Below are 15032 nucleotides of genomic sequence, written 5' to 3'. Positions count from 1 at the left end.
ACAATAGCGCCCAACATCAACCATTTTGCAAAGTTGGAAATGAGGTTTTTTAACGTGTACATAATTCCCTTTACACCGGACATCAACATAAAAGATTTGTCTGTTCCTCCGAATAATTCTAGTGCATCAAAATTTAATTGTCTTTATTTATTTATTATTATTATTATTTTTTTCACACAGACGTTAAAGAATAAAATAGAATATACCTTGTTTATACTACCAGCATAGGACTGAAAAGTCCCTTTACTCTCGCAGTTAAACAAGGTCTTATATATTTGATTGGTAATAACATTACATTTTATGGAACAATAAACAAGACCTGTTTAAATTTAAAGATGAAAAATAAGCCTTTTTTGAAATAATAAATGAATAAAAACCAATTTTCGAGGGAAACATTGGTTGATAGGCTCCATTGTTCCTAAACTGTCGACATGTATGTGTACCTGTACGTAACGTTTACATTACCATTCTGCCATTCTCCATATACTTAACATCTCATATCCTACTTACATAATTATCTATACCATCATATGCTACTTCCACTTACATACTTATTACTTGTATCTTGTATCTATCTAGGTACTTTTTCTACTTACTACCATAGCATAATACAGCCTCTGTAATTCAGTAGGCTTAGCCTCTGTTATTCAGTTGGCTGGAAATTTATATTATACTCTAATTATCCTGCTCCGGTGGTGTAGTGGTCAAGACGCTCTCCTCATCATCAGGAGGGCGTGAGTTCAATCCCAACCGAGGTATAGAATTTTATCGTCAACATTTATCTGATTGTTTCCATCTTGTTTCAGATCTCATCGACCCATCTGACGGCAGGTCTAAGCAGGGCCGGCGGCGAGAATGGTCAGGATGACTCCGGGGATGTTAGTTCCGAGGGCGGACCGTGCCTGATGTGTGTAGCGCGACGTATCCCGCCTACCGATAAACAGCTGAGTGCCCCCATTGAACAGTTCACCATGAAGCTGGATAGGAGTGGAACCATCATAGGCATGGACACGAGCGGGGTGTCCCAGACACATACCCAGTATCTCAATAAGGTAAGAATATAATTTTCTTACCCCCGGGGCCTTAACTTAGAGTTAGCTCAGCTTAACTCTACACACAAAAAGCCCACTCTGAGGGTTAGGTGTAGGGGCGGATGCCCTAAAGGATAGGTTAAGCTTCTACAAATCTACCCAAACTGTAATTTTTACTGTAGATTTTTAGCTAAATCCCTTTTAGGGACGAGCTTTTTTACCTTCTGTGCCCACAAGGAGTATCAAAAGAAAGTTTTTACTTTCTCTTTATTCCTTAAAAAGCTTTGATTTCATTAAGAGCATGTCATTTGGAATATTGTAATTAGTCCGAAATGTGGGCAATGCTTATACAAAAAATCTCAACAATATAGCTTAAATCAGTGTTACACGTAGGTATTCAAATTTAAAAATATTCAAAGTACACGTACGTACAAATGCTAAGTATTCAATAATGACTCCACACGTAGGTACTTAGTACGTACCTACATACCTACGAATATTTATTCTGATAAGAAATATTACTAACCTACCTTATCAATATCAATATGATGTTCAGCATCATGAAATTGCATCTTCTTGTCTTTTTATTACTCTCTTCTCTCCTAAATACTTTTCTTACTGTCTTTACTTATCTCCTTCATCTTTCCGTCCCTTCTCTTCCTTTCTTTCTTCTTCCTTTTCTTGATGTCAACTTCTTGTTTGCTCTCCTCCATCTTTCCTCTTCCTTCTCTTCCTTTCATTATCCTCCCTTCTTCTATCCCTTTTTCATTGTACTTTTCTTCTCCTCTTTCCTCCCTCTTTCTCTCTTTTTCTCCGCCTCTTTCTCTCTTCTTTCTACTCTCTTTTCCTCTTCACTCTTTTCCTCTTGTTTTTCTCTCCGTGTCCCTTCCTCTTTCTTTTGTCTACCTCTCTGTCTTTCATACTTCCATTACTTCTCCCTCCTTTTATGTCTTCAAACACCCCAAGTCAGATTAAATAACCCATACAAAGTCGACGGCCGTCGATCGACGACTGAAACTGTCCACACTGCCTCAACAACATAGATTTACTTCGTCGATCGACACCTATTGACGGGCATCGACTATGTGTGGACTCGGCTTAAAATTCGACTTGCCCCCCTATCAGATTTCACTTGTTTCTCAGCGTATCACCATTTCTCTCTATCCCTAATCCTCTCCCCACCAGGACCTTCTCAACAACCCGGGCGACCCTCACGACATCAAACAACAAGACGAGGAGAACAAAGCCACCATCAACAACAATAACAACAACAGCAGCAACAACAACAACATGCTCCTCTGCTCTCTGCTCAACACGAACAAGGACGACGATCCTGTGAAGAAGAATCAGCTCCTGTCCCAATTGCTCAAGGAAGACGAGAAGATGTCTTCCGGTCCTCTCAATAGTTTCAACATGTCCAATAGTCATGTAAGTTGTCATTAGCTACTTTGTATGGTCCTGGAAAGTTTAGTAAGTCACAAAAGATCTAACCAGGTCGCAGTGACAAAGGGCCGATGGCACTTTGCTCAACACGAACAAGGACGACGATCCTGTGAAGAAGAATCAGCTCCTGTCCCAATTGCTCAAGGAAGACGAGAAGATGTCTTCCGGCCCTCTCAATAGTTTCAACATGTCCAATAGTCATGTAAGTTGTCATTAGCTACTTTGTATGGTCCTGGAAAGTTTAGTATGTCACAAAAGATCTAACCAGGTCGCAGTGACAAAGGGCCGATGGCACTCATACCAATACCAATGGTCATGGAAAAACCTGGGAAAAGTCAGAATCGTTTGAAAATGGCCTCAAAAGTCATGGACAATTTCATTAAGGGATTCCCGCTTGTGTTCTACTAGGAACAGCTTTCTCATTGCTTCAAAAGAGCACTTGTTCAGAAATTCGTAACAATCTAGGACCAGAACAGTTTAGAACTAAACGTGTAAAACACGCTCCTTGGATACTCAGAAATTCGCTGGAAGGAGTATGTGCTTTAATTAAAATGTAAAGCAGCTCTCATGTAATCTACAGAATTGACTCTTTAGAAAACCATGTTCCTTGGATCAGAATCATCAGTAGATCGTTCCTTGGAATAGAATACAAAGAATTTCAGTCTTATTCCGGCAGAATTATTTTTCAAGTTATTGTTTCATTACAAATTTTCATCAATATTCAATATATATTTCAATATTTATTTTATTGTTCAAAATTCCCCGAGGGTGTTTACAATTTGGCTTAAATCTACATCAAAACTACATAGAGGGGGGATATATCTTATATTATAAAATCAAGTAAATGCTTTCTTCAAATTAAATTGATCCCAAGGACAAGGAAATCCTAAACCCTTGACAAAGGAAGTGTGCCTGAAGGCATGTGATGTGTTCCAATCCACTCGATAAACAATGTTTTTCTATTCTTCTTCTCCCCAGAGCGCGTTGCAAAGCTCTCTACACCTGACCTCCACGTACAAGAACATCTTCAAGGAAATGTCCTCCTCTCCCTCTTCACCCGAGACTCTAGTCCAAGGCAGACCTAGGAAGAGGCCTAGCGAAGAAAGCGATGATGGCAACGTTGCAAAACGGTAAGAATAGCTGTATGATATAGACTGTCGGCGGACTCTGCCGTCACAGTCCCCAAAGATACTCGGCAACACTGGTTTGGGGGTAAACGAGGTATTTCCATATTGTCAACACAGAGTCCAACTTTACAGCATGATTTCTCAGCAACGACCTAATGTTGACCTTTCAAACAAAAAGAAATGAATAGAGAATGTTGCTTTAAAATCAAAACCATAGGAATAATTCCTTGAATATTTTTCGTTTAAATTGGAAAAATCATCAACTAAGGTCTCTTCAACCCTATATGTTTTAAATGGGGATGACCATTTTTAATGCCCTAGAATTGAAGTAAGATATCCTCTTCTTCCTAGCCTTTTCCTATTGAAATAGGGTTGGCGTTTCTTGTCAGTTTCTTCCAGGCAGCCCTATTGTGTACCTCATGTACTGATGAAGTAAGATGTAAAATATCTAAATTACATTCTGTTTGATTCAACAATTTTGCTCTATTAAACAATGGTGCAACAATAAAGAGGTGCTCTATTAAACTTTTGGTATAATGGAACAACTTGTTCCAAGCTGACTGTCTAAATAAAGCACTACTTATACTTATTCAACAGACCGGCCTCAATTCTGGACACCATCCCGTCTCCTATACCCTCGGCCGCCGCTCATTCCGAGCTGCAGAAAAAGAACAAGATGCTCGCCTCTCTGCTAGCCCAGGAGCCTAAGAACGCCCATCAGCCTGTACCCCTACTGCCGGCCGACATTATTAGCGCTACGCCACAGGAGAAGCTACCTCGCGTTGTCAAGTCAGCGCCCACCAGTAAGTTAATCTTCAGATGAGTAGTCCATTCCCAAAAGTGGACTTTTTTAGGGAAAACACGAAAAACTCATATCGTTTGAAATTTTGAACAACTGAATTTAGAAACCTGAAATTTTGTGAGCCTATATTTACCTCTAGTTTTTTATAGGCTATGTTCAGGAACTTTTTCAGGGTTGAAACGGCCCAACGTAGTACTTTAATACAAGTTTGAGCTCGATCCGACAACCAGGGGCAGAGTTATGGCTTATTCAAATTTTAATTTTCATGTTCTCCTGCCAATAGGGGAAGCACCAAAAATGGGGAAATCATATCGATTGGTGATTTGTGCTTCAAATAGGTACTACTAATGATTCATATTGAAATTCGGTCCCAAAAATGAAATTTCGAAACATCCATGAAATTTTAATTTTCATGTTCTCCTGCCAATAGGGGAAGCACCAAAAATGGGGAAATCATATCGATTGGTGATTTGTGCTTCAAATAGGCACTACTACTAATGATTCATATTGAAATTCGGTCCCAAAAATGAAATTTCGAAACATCCATTTTCACCCCCCAGAGGCCATCAGGGCCGAATGTCTAAATTACAAAGAAAAGGCATTTATTTTATAATCCCACCTGTTTCTCTCTCAGGCTGGTCTGGAGGCACGGTTCAACAGCAGCAGGCGAAGTCTATTCACCAGGGCCGGGCGTCGCTCAACCTGGTGGATTGGGGCGAAGGCTCCTGGCCGATGGAAAATCAGGATCGGCAACTCTCGGAAATTCTCGACGGTGTCATTGATATTATACCGGACGAGTTTGTTGACCCCTCCAGTAAGTAATAACCCTACCTATTTGTAATCAAATAATAAACAAAATCATATCAATTAGGGGGTGCTCTATTAAACTGTTGATATAATGGAACAACTTGTTCTAAGCTGACAGTTTAAATAAAGCACTACTTATACTTATCCCTATATTTAGTTTTAACGAGCTAATAAAGTATCGCTTTACAGTGGGTTCTAATATTTAATAATAATAATAGTGCTTATTTATACTGCTCGCATAGGACTGAAAAGTCCCTTTACTCCAGCAGTAGGCTACTAATATTATTGTGGTCAAATTCTCAAATTATATTGAGGATAAAATTCCATACCTCGGCTGGGATTGAAACCACGCCCTCCTGTTTACCAGGCGAGCGCCTTGACCACTACACCACCGAGGCAGGTATTTATTGTATTTTACCTCTCGGCGTTTACTATTTTCTTAATTCTAGGTCTTAAAACTAAAACTTACGTATAATAGTAGGTCGCGGATTCGATTCCCGCCCGGGTCTTCAACAGATGAGGTTTTCCCCCGGAACGGCTGACTTTCTCCTATCCTGTCTTTTCCTGTAAGACCTCAGTAGTTACAGTTCCCTCTATCACTAAAATTCCATACCTCGGCTGGGATTGAAACCACGCCCTCCTGTTTACCAGGCGAGCGCCTTGACCACTACACCACCGAGGCAGGTATTTATTGTATTTTACCTCTCGGCGTTTACTATTTTCTTAATTCTAGGTCTTAAAACTAAAACTTACGTATAATAGTAGGTCGCGGATTCGATTCCCGCCCGGGTCTTCAACAGATGAGGTTTTCTCCCGGAACGGCTGACTTTCTCCTATCCTGTCCCTTCCATTTCAGGACGATAAGACCTCAGTAGTTACAATTCCCTCTATCAATGTTGGTGGTGAAGTCTTCAACTATAACGAAGCTGAAGAAATCTTGGAAGAGTAACAAGTTGGACAAATCAGTGTTAGGAGTCCAGTCATTTTGTTTCTTGAAGGCAACATTCCAATGATCAATAATCCGAGGTTGTACATTCTGTCTAAGTAATATAATAGGAGGCACTACACTCTTCTGCATAAGATAGAATAGAACCAACCAGGTGAGTGCGTGACTAGTGAAGTAGTCACTACCATACAAATGATTATATTGTGCCCATAACTTCACTGCAGTCACTAACCACTTGACCCGAGGGTCTATGGAGAGATAATAACTCAGAAGTTTGGTATTCTCTACACTGATACCATTCTTGAAACTAAGATCAATATTGATTGCCGAGACTTTGTGTTGAAGCTTAATGATTGGCACTTTGGTTCTTGTGAGACCGAGAATACAGGAGAAGGTATGGTATTCTCTACACTGATACCATTCTTGAAACTAAGATCAATATTGATTGCTGAGACTTTGTGTTGAAGCTTAATGATTGGCACTTTAGTTCTTGTGAGACCGAGAATACAGGAGAAGGTGTGGTATTCTCTACACTGATACCATTCTTGAAACTAAGATCAATATTGATTGCTGAGACTTTGTGTTGAAGCTTAATGATTGGCACTTTTGTTCTTGTGAGACCGAGAATACAGGAGAAGGTGTGACTATTTCTGTAGAATAGCTTCCTTATTTTCTTGACAAAAAGTTGTTGATTCTCGTACGTAGTACTGTCACTATAGTTCTGTCCAGTAACATCAATGTAAATATCCATATCACTATCAGGAAGAGCCATGTTACTCACCCGGGATCCAAACAAGTGTAAGATACAATTCGGATAAATGCTCTTGACCAAATCTTTGATCTGATATAATATGTTTTGCTGTATATCCTTACTCTCTGCTAGCACTTGCGTGTGTATTGCTAACATGTGATTTACTTGCTGCTCTATCCATGTTACTCACCCGGGATCCAAACAAGTGTAAGATACAATTCGGATAAATGCTCTTGACCAAATCTTTGATCTGATATAATATGTTTCGCTGTATATCCTTACTCTCTGCTAGCACTTGCGTGTGTATTGCTAACATGTGATTTACTTGCTGCTCTATGTTCTCACTACTTCGTAACATAGACAAACAAGTGACACTTAGTCCTGGTGTTAACTTCACTTTGGGTTTTCTTCTTTTTGTTTTGTCCTCCTTCACGTTGTTGCTCTCTACTTTGCTTTCATTTTCATCACTTTCCTCACCACTGTTTTGAACAACTGAGCTACTCAGTAAAAGGAACTACTCTTTTTTTCAACTCGCTCTTTGACTCCCGACTCTTCTCTGATACTTTCTACGCAGGGTACATGGGCGGAATCGTGGAAAAGAAAAAGATAATAATAAAAGATTCAATTTGAATTCTTTTATTATTATCTTTTTCTCTTCTGTTTTTCACCTGCCTTAGGCCCGGTACGAGTGTTTTTTCGTGAAATTTTGGGCCTAAGGCGGGTGAAAAACTCTGAAAATCCCTCTTCTGTTTTTCACCTGCCTTAGGCCCGGTACGAGTGTTTTTTCGTGAAATTTTCATGTTTTAACCTACTTGTACCAATACCAAGATCTGAAAGGCCGTCGCGTGCAAGACCTCTGCCACAGTGTGGACCTGCCCAAATTCTCCGCTCACCTCAACCAAACTATTACTCAAGGCACTGCTTCTCTCCATCTGTACAGATTACGCGTTAGTTCAGACCGATACCTGCATGTACAGATCAAGTCCAAGTTGTTTCGGTCTGCAGGGGGCGAGCAGGACTTCATTATGGCAACGCATTCGATTATTAAGTAAGTCATTTCCTTGGGCAGCGGTTAGATTGAGCTTGGGGCTATTCTTTAAAGAACTTATTTTGGCCATATTGCCTACTCTGAGGCTTAGGTGTAGGGGCAACTGCCCCAAAAGCTTATACAAATCTACGAATCTTGGCCATATTAAACATAAAAAGCCTGCCTAATTAGCTTGGACGGTAGTGCGCGCTAGATTCCGGCCCGGGGCGGATTTTATCATAAACAGATGAGGTTCGTTCTCGGAACGGCTGGTTTTCTTGATATGATTATGATTTAGGACGATAAGATCTCGATTGTTACAGTTCCCTCCATCAAACGATTCAAACCTCTTCAAGAAAAGTTAATACATACTAATCATATCCCATCTGTTTCTTATTTAATATATTTTATCTGTTTCTCTCCCCAGTGATAGCGATGTGGCTGTAGTCTTGGAGTCTCTGCCTCAGCAACAAGCACAGCTCTCGCTCACTCAACACACCACCAGCTCGAGTAACACGTCAGCACTAGGCTCAAGTACTTCCTCAGGACTAGGCTCAACAAGTAGCTCGGGGCTCGGCTCAAGTAGCTCAGGGCTGGGGTCCACTAGCTCGGGGCTGGGGTCTACTAGCTCAGGGCTTGGCTCGACTAGCTCAGTCTACCCCCTCCTACAACGCGTTCCCGTTCAGTCCCATGCCTCAGCTCCAGGACGACAAGCAGGATACCAAGGAGGGAATCACGGAGATGGACGGTGGGAGCGACAGTGCTAAGCTGAGGAATGCCCTGATGCAGCGACCTACCAGTGTGGATAGCGATGAGGGCAGTAACACCAGTGCCGGCGCTAAGAATAAGAATAGGATATTGAAGGTAAGAATCGTCTGGCTGGGGGACGTTAAACAGTGAGTATACCAGCCTGAATTTCCTTTGCTAACGAAATAGCAAAGGTTGAGTACGAAGGGCATCCACTCGTAAAATTTTGTAGCCAAAACCAAATGTCAGCCCAAAAGCGATCACCTTAGGGCTGATTGAGGGCTGACGAAAAACGCCGACCCCGTCTGTACACGGGAAAAGGCGAAGAAAAAGAAGAAGATATTGAATGTAAGGGCCCCTCCCACAGTCGAGGGACTGGGTTCCAGAACTCTAATATATCAAACACCCCAAGTCAGATTAAATAACCCATACAAAGTCGACGGCCGTCGACCGACGACTGAAACTGTCCACACTGCCTCAACGCTCAACAACATAGATTTACTTCGTCGATCGACACCTTTTCTATATCTGTGGACTCAGCTTAAAATTTGACTTGCCCACCTATCAGATTTCACTTGTTTCTCAGCGTATCACCATTTCTCTCTATCCCTAATCACCTCTCTCGTCTCCCCACCAGGACCTTCTCAACAACCCGGGCGACCCTCACGACACCAAACAACAAGACGAGGAGAACAAAGCCACCATCAACAACAATAACAACAACAGCAGCAACAACAACAACATGCTCCTCTGCTCTCTGCTCAACACGGAACCCGCAGTATGCAATCAGTAACCAGGCCCCACTCACACCTCAGGTAACTATAATTAGTAGTTCTGTCAACAGTAGACCTCACTTCGTGGATTTCACCAATGACTTAATGAGAGATTTCACTAATGGGAGAATTCTCAATAATACGAAAAGGAGTTTTTAGGGATCTAAAAAGGAGGAGTTTTAAAAATTCTTGTTGGGATAATTAAAAACTCCTTTTGGGATCATTAAAAATTCTCCCATTAGTGAAATCTCTGATTCAGTCATTGGTGAAATCCACCATGAAGGCATACACTATTGAACTTTTATCCTGGGGTATAATTTTATTACTTTGTTTAGATTTTTTTCTTCTCAAATGTCGTTAATACCATCATGTCCGGGAGAGCATAAGGATTCCAAAATACCAATAACTCTATTAGGGTGGGAAATCCCAAAACTGTCAACACTCCAGGCAAACATTTTCCCCTTGTATTGACCTTGCGTCGCTTTTATTTGCCTTCCAGATGCTTCAGCAGCGTCAGAAGATGATTCAGCAGCAAAGACAAAGGCTACTGCAGCAGCAACAGCAGCAGCAAGTAGTCATACCCCCTTCCCATGCTCAGGCAGACCATAATCCTCTCAATAGTTTCAACATGTCCAATAGTCATGTAAGTTGTCATTAGCTACTTTGTATGGTCCTGGAAAGTTTAGTATGTCACAAAAAATCTAACCAGGTCGCAGTGACAAAGGGCGTTTATTAAAGCTGATGTCCCTACTTATACCAATACCAATAGTCATGGAAAAACCTGGGAAAAGTCAGAAGCGTTTGAAAATGGCCTCAAAAGTCATGGACAATTTCATTAAGGGATTTCCGCTTATGTTCTACTAGGAACAGCTTTCTCATTGCTTCAAAAGAGCACTTGTTGTTCAGAAATTCGTAACAAGCTAGGACCAGAACAGTTTAGAACTAAACGTGTTTTAGTAAAACACGCTCCTTGGATACTCAGAAATTCGCTGGAAGGAGTGTGCTTTAATTAAAATGTAAAGCAGCTCTCATGTAATCTACAGAATTGACTCTTTAAACCCTTGACAAATGAAGTGTGCCTGAACGCATGTGATGTGTTCCAATCCACTCGATAAACAATGTTTTTCTATTCTTTCAAGTAAGTCATAGCATAACATGGACTCTCTCATTAACAATACCGTAGCACCTAATGTCTCTCTACAAGTAAGTCATAGCATAACATGGACTCTCTCATTAACAATACCGTAGCACCTAATGTCTCTCTACAAGTAAGTCATAGCATAACATGGACTCTCTCATTAACAATACCGTAGCACCTAATGTCTCTCTACAAGTAAGTCATAGCATAACATGGACTCTCTCATTAACAATACCGTAGCACCTAATGTCTCTCTACAAGTAAGTCATAGCATAACATGGACTCTCTCATTAACAATACCGTAGCACCTAATGTCTCTCTACAAGTAAGTCATAGCATAACATGGACTCTCTCATTAACAATACCGTAGCACCTAATGTCTCTCTACAAGTAAGTCATAGCATAACATGGACTCTCTCATTAACAATACCGTAGCACCTAATGTCTCTCTACAAGTAAGTCATAGCATAACATGGACTCTCTCATTAACAATACCGTAGCACCTAATGTCTCTCTACAAGTAAGTCATAGCATAACATGGACTCTCTCATTAACAATACCGTAGCACCTAATGTCTCTCTACAAGTAAGTCATAGCATAACATGGACTCTCTCATTAACAATACCGTAGCACCTAATGTCTCTCTACAAGTAAGTCATAGCATAACATGGACTCTCTCATTAACAATACCGTAGCACCTAATGTCTCTCTACAAGTAAGTCATAGCATAACATGGACTCTCTCATTAACAATACCGTAGCACCTAATGTCTCTCTACAAGTAAGTCATAGCATAACATGGACTCTCTCATTAACAATACCGTAGCACCTAATGTCTCTCTACAAGTAAGTCATAGCATAACATGGACTCTCTCATTAACAATACCGTAGCACCTAATGTCTCTCTACAAGTAAGTCATAGCATAACATGGACTCTCTCATTAACAATACCGTAGCACCTAATGTCTCTCTACAAGTAAGTCATAGCATAACATGGACTCTCTCATTAACAATACCGTAGCACCTAATGTCTCTCTACAAGTAAGTCATAGCATAACATGGACTCTCTCATTAACAATACCGTAGCACCTAATGTCTCTCTACAAGTAAGTCATAGCATAACATGGACTCTCTCATTAACAATACCGTAGCACCTAATGTCTCTCTACAAGTAAGTCATAGCATAACATGGACTCTCTCATTAACAATACCGTAGCACCTAATGTCTCTCTACAAGTAAGTCATAGCATAACATGGACTCTCTCATTAACAATACCGTAGCACCTAATGTCTCTCTACAAGTAAGTCATAGCATAACATGGACTCTCTCATTAACAATACCGTAGCACCTAATGTCTCTCTACAAGTAAGTCATAGCATAACATGGACTCTCTCATTAACAATACCGTAGCACCTAATGTCTCTCTACAAGTAAGTCATAGCATAACATGGACTCTCTCATTAACAATACCGTAGCACCTAATGTCTCTCTACAAGTAAGTCATAGCATAACATGGACTCTCTCATTAACAATACCGTAGCACCTAATGTCTCTCTACAAGTAAGTCATAGCATAACATGGACTCTCTCATTAACAATACCGTAGCACCTAATGTCTCTCTACAAGTAAGTCATACCATAACATAGACTCTCTCATTAACAATACAATAGCACCTAATGTCTCTCTACAAGTAAGAACTGTCTCTTTACCCCAACTCAGTAAACTAAATAATAATAATAATAATAACATCAACAGAAATTACCTTGTTAAAATATTTACAATCGAATTTGTCGACTTAAGAATCAAACCCGAACCTTCTGTATAGCAAACAAGCACGTTGCCCCACCTGCTAGGGATGACCATTGATTTCACATAATTATCTCGACTCTTCTTTTTGATGCAAATCACAAATACATTTCTGTATTTGTGTTACCTATTCTGTAAAATATTATTTAAATATATATATTCTCTCTGCCTTCGATTTCGGGACGATGAGACCTCAGTAGTCACACTCTCCTCTATCGTATCTCTTCAAGAAAAGCACAAAACTAATAAACTTCCAATTCTGTCCCCTTTCAGCGCTCCAATTCAGTACCTGACTCGCCCAGCGGCTACAACTTGCTAGGCAATAGCGGCCCGAACGGTCCCAACTCAAACCCTGCCGGTCAAATGTCCCCCCGATCTCAACCCAACCAGCAAAACCCGTACCCACCCTCCTTCTCCAACGGCCTACGCCTGTCCCCGGGGTCACCCTACCAGGGGACCCAACTCTCCCCACGCGTGTCCCAGTCTGGGGGACAGACGCCTAATTACTCCCAACAGAACACTTGGTCCCCGCAGCAACAGCAGGCGCAGGTTACCAACAGCAACCAGACGAGACTGTCCATACAACAACAGCAGAACCCCATGCTGAGCGCTCAGCTCACGGTGAGTCAATGCTTGCCTTTATGACTAATTTTTAGCTTAATGCAAATGGTTCAGTGAAAGGAAAATTACACAGCCTAAGTAGAAGGCACATTCTTTTACATCCATACCTATCCATGAACAGAAAAGTCTGGTTAGAAAATTTCCGCCCTGGCCGGGATTCGGACCCAGCACCTCCAGGTTGAGAGTCAGTGCTCTTGATCACTCGGGCACAGATTAGCTTAATGCAAATGGTTCAGTGAAAGGAAAATTACACAGCCTAAGTAGAAGGCACATTCTTTTACATCCATACCTATCCATGAACGGAAAAGTCTGGTTAGAAAATTTCCACCCTGGCCGGGATTCGAACCCAGCACCTCCGGGTTGAGAGTCAGTGCTCTTGACCACTCGGCCACAGAGGTGGGTCACCAAATACTTAGACTGCGAGGCTAAAGATACTCAGCCTCTCCTATAACGTCATCCCTATCCTCCCCCCACAGGGCAACTCGTTCCCGGTCACCACCCGCGTCACCACTGCCGGGGGCAACACCTCAGGTTACCTCTCCCAACAGCAGCAGAGTCCTGGCCAGTCCCAGCCGGGCGCCCAGCAACGCCTACCTTCCCAACAGCCCTCTCAACTGCCTGGCGTGCGAAGTCTGACGTCCCCCGGGGCCAGGCACTCGCCCTTCCCGCCCGAAGTATCCCCCAACACGGCCGCTAGTTACCAGCAAGGCGCCCAGTTTCGGCTTGGCGGGCAGAGGGCTTCGGGACCGCAGACCCCAACCGCCACCACACATCTGCCAGGTAAGATAGTGCATGCGGCTTTAGTGTTCTAGGATACATAGAGAAGGTTAAAAAAAAATGAATGGAGCAGTTGCATTTGGTAAAAAATTATGACTTGTCAAAGAGAGTAAATTTAGATATAGGAAGTTATTATACATTGGTAAAACATCTCAAAAATTGGGTCGTCTGATATCAAAAGAAGATAAGAAGGTAGCCTTCTATTCCAACCGTAACATAGGAAGAACATTGTTTAATAGAGTTAAGCCTACACCCAAGACATTGAGGAGTGGTATCTACAAACTTAGTTGTGCAGATTGTAATGGGGTATATGTGGGTCAGACAGCTAGATCTTTTAATGTGAGGATAGGTGAACATGTTGCAGCCCTTAGGAATAATCCAGAAAAGTCCAATTTCGCTTATCATTTGAACTCTGAAAAACATAGATTTAACAAAGAAACGGGGGTGGATTTTCTACATTTATGCCGCGTGTTTTCTATTTGAATACCTAGTTTAGTTTTTTAATCTTGGGCTTAGTGTAGGACAGTTGTGCACTTTTCTTTTTGTCTCTTGTACTTTTTCCCTTATCCGCTACAACTTCATCATTCTCGAACGGAAGAGTGGTTTCCAGAGGTTATAAGTTATAGAGGGGTTTCCAGGGGTTTTGCCTCTTTCATTTCATTTTGAGAGGTATGACTTGTTAAGTTTTCGACACTCTCTGATCTAGCAAATACGTACTTTTGAACCCAACTGAATGGTTGTTGGATTTTCAATGCCTTCCAGAATAAAGATCGAATAATTGTACATACGGATACAAGGAAAAAGTTCTTCCCAAAGTTTATCTAAATTGCCTGCTAAGAAATGAAATTTTCAAAAATTCTGTAGTTACCACTGTAAATATTGTCGTCTGATTCGTCAGTTACCAACATAGAGAGATAAGTAGAAAAGTTCAGATAGTTAGAGCAATAAAATGTAAGTTAGTAAAGGGTCCGCCCGTGTAGGTATGATTTTAATTTAAATTTTAAATGAATGAAATGAAAATATAGGTACATATAAATAGAATATGTCAGGAGAAAGCAAGAAAATGATAATAAAAAGTAAATAAATAGAAAATGTAAACTTAGAAGTTTCTAAAGCTTTCGACTCGCAGGAAGAAAGCTAATGTGATGTGTTCGACTTTTCCACAGGGGCGAGCATACGCCATCGATGTTGACATCGATGTTTTTGTTCCGATGTATCGATGTTTTCAAAACATCG

The 15032-nt window shown here is 41.1% G+C and overlaps 1 protein-coding gene and 1 long non-coding RNA gene across 2 annotated transcripts in view; both read left to right on the top strand.

Annotated features, from left to right (window-relative positions):
• The window catches only part of LOC103524685, an 82781-nt gene that overhangs the window by 63244 nt on the left and 4505 nt on the right, over window positions 1-15032 (top strand). The window contains exons 9-23 of the mRNA XM_026820023.1: window positions 807-1052; window positions 2205-2414; window positions 2632-2676; window positions 3453-3604; window positions 4199-4404; window positions 5038-5217; window positions 7736-7955; window positions 8362-8468; window positions 8521-8812; window positions 9319-9496; window positions 9954-10064; window positions 10610-10657; window positions 12223-12282; window positions 12672-13019; window positions 13496-13799. Of these exons, the coding sequence (XP_026675824.1) occupies window positions 807-1052; window positions 2205-2414; window positions 2632-2676; window positions 3453-3604; window positions 4199-4404; window positions 5038-5217; window positions 7736-7955; window positions 8362-8468; window positions 8521-8812; window positions 9319-9496; window positions 9954-10064; window positions 10610-10657; window positions 12223-12282; window positions 12672-13019; window positions 13496-13799 (2707 nt within the window). The remainder of the gene's footprint in view (window positions 1-806; window positions 1053-2204; window positions 2415-2631; window positions 2677-3452; window positions 3605-4198; window positions 4405-5037; window positions 5218-7735; window positions 7956-8361; window positions 8469-8520; window positions 8813-9318; window positions 9497-9953; window positions 10065-10609; window positions 10658-12222; window positions 12283-12671; window positions 13020-13495; window positions 13800-15032) is intronic.
• Window positions 6367-6855, top strand: LOC103524681. Its single transcript, XR_542123.3, has 3 exons — window positions 6367-6428; window positions 6551-6672; window positions 6795-6855. It is a non-coding gene; the product is annotated as an uncharacterized LOC103524681 (long non-coding RNA).

This window comes from Diaphorina citri, unplaced genomic scaffold, assembly GCF_000475195.1.
Source record: "Diaphorina citri unplaced genomic scaffold, Diaci psyllid genome assembly version 1.1 scaffold114, whole genome shotgun sequence".
Classification (NCBI taxonomy): domain Eukaryota; kingdom Metazoa; phylum Arthropoda; class Insecta; order Hemiptera; family Psyllidae; genus Diaphorina; species Diaphorina citri.
The sequence above is the reverse complement of the archived record's forward strand: the minus strand, read 5'-3'. Positions and strand labels throughout refer to the sequence as shown.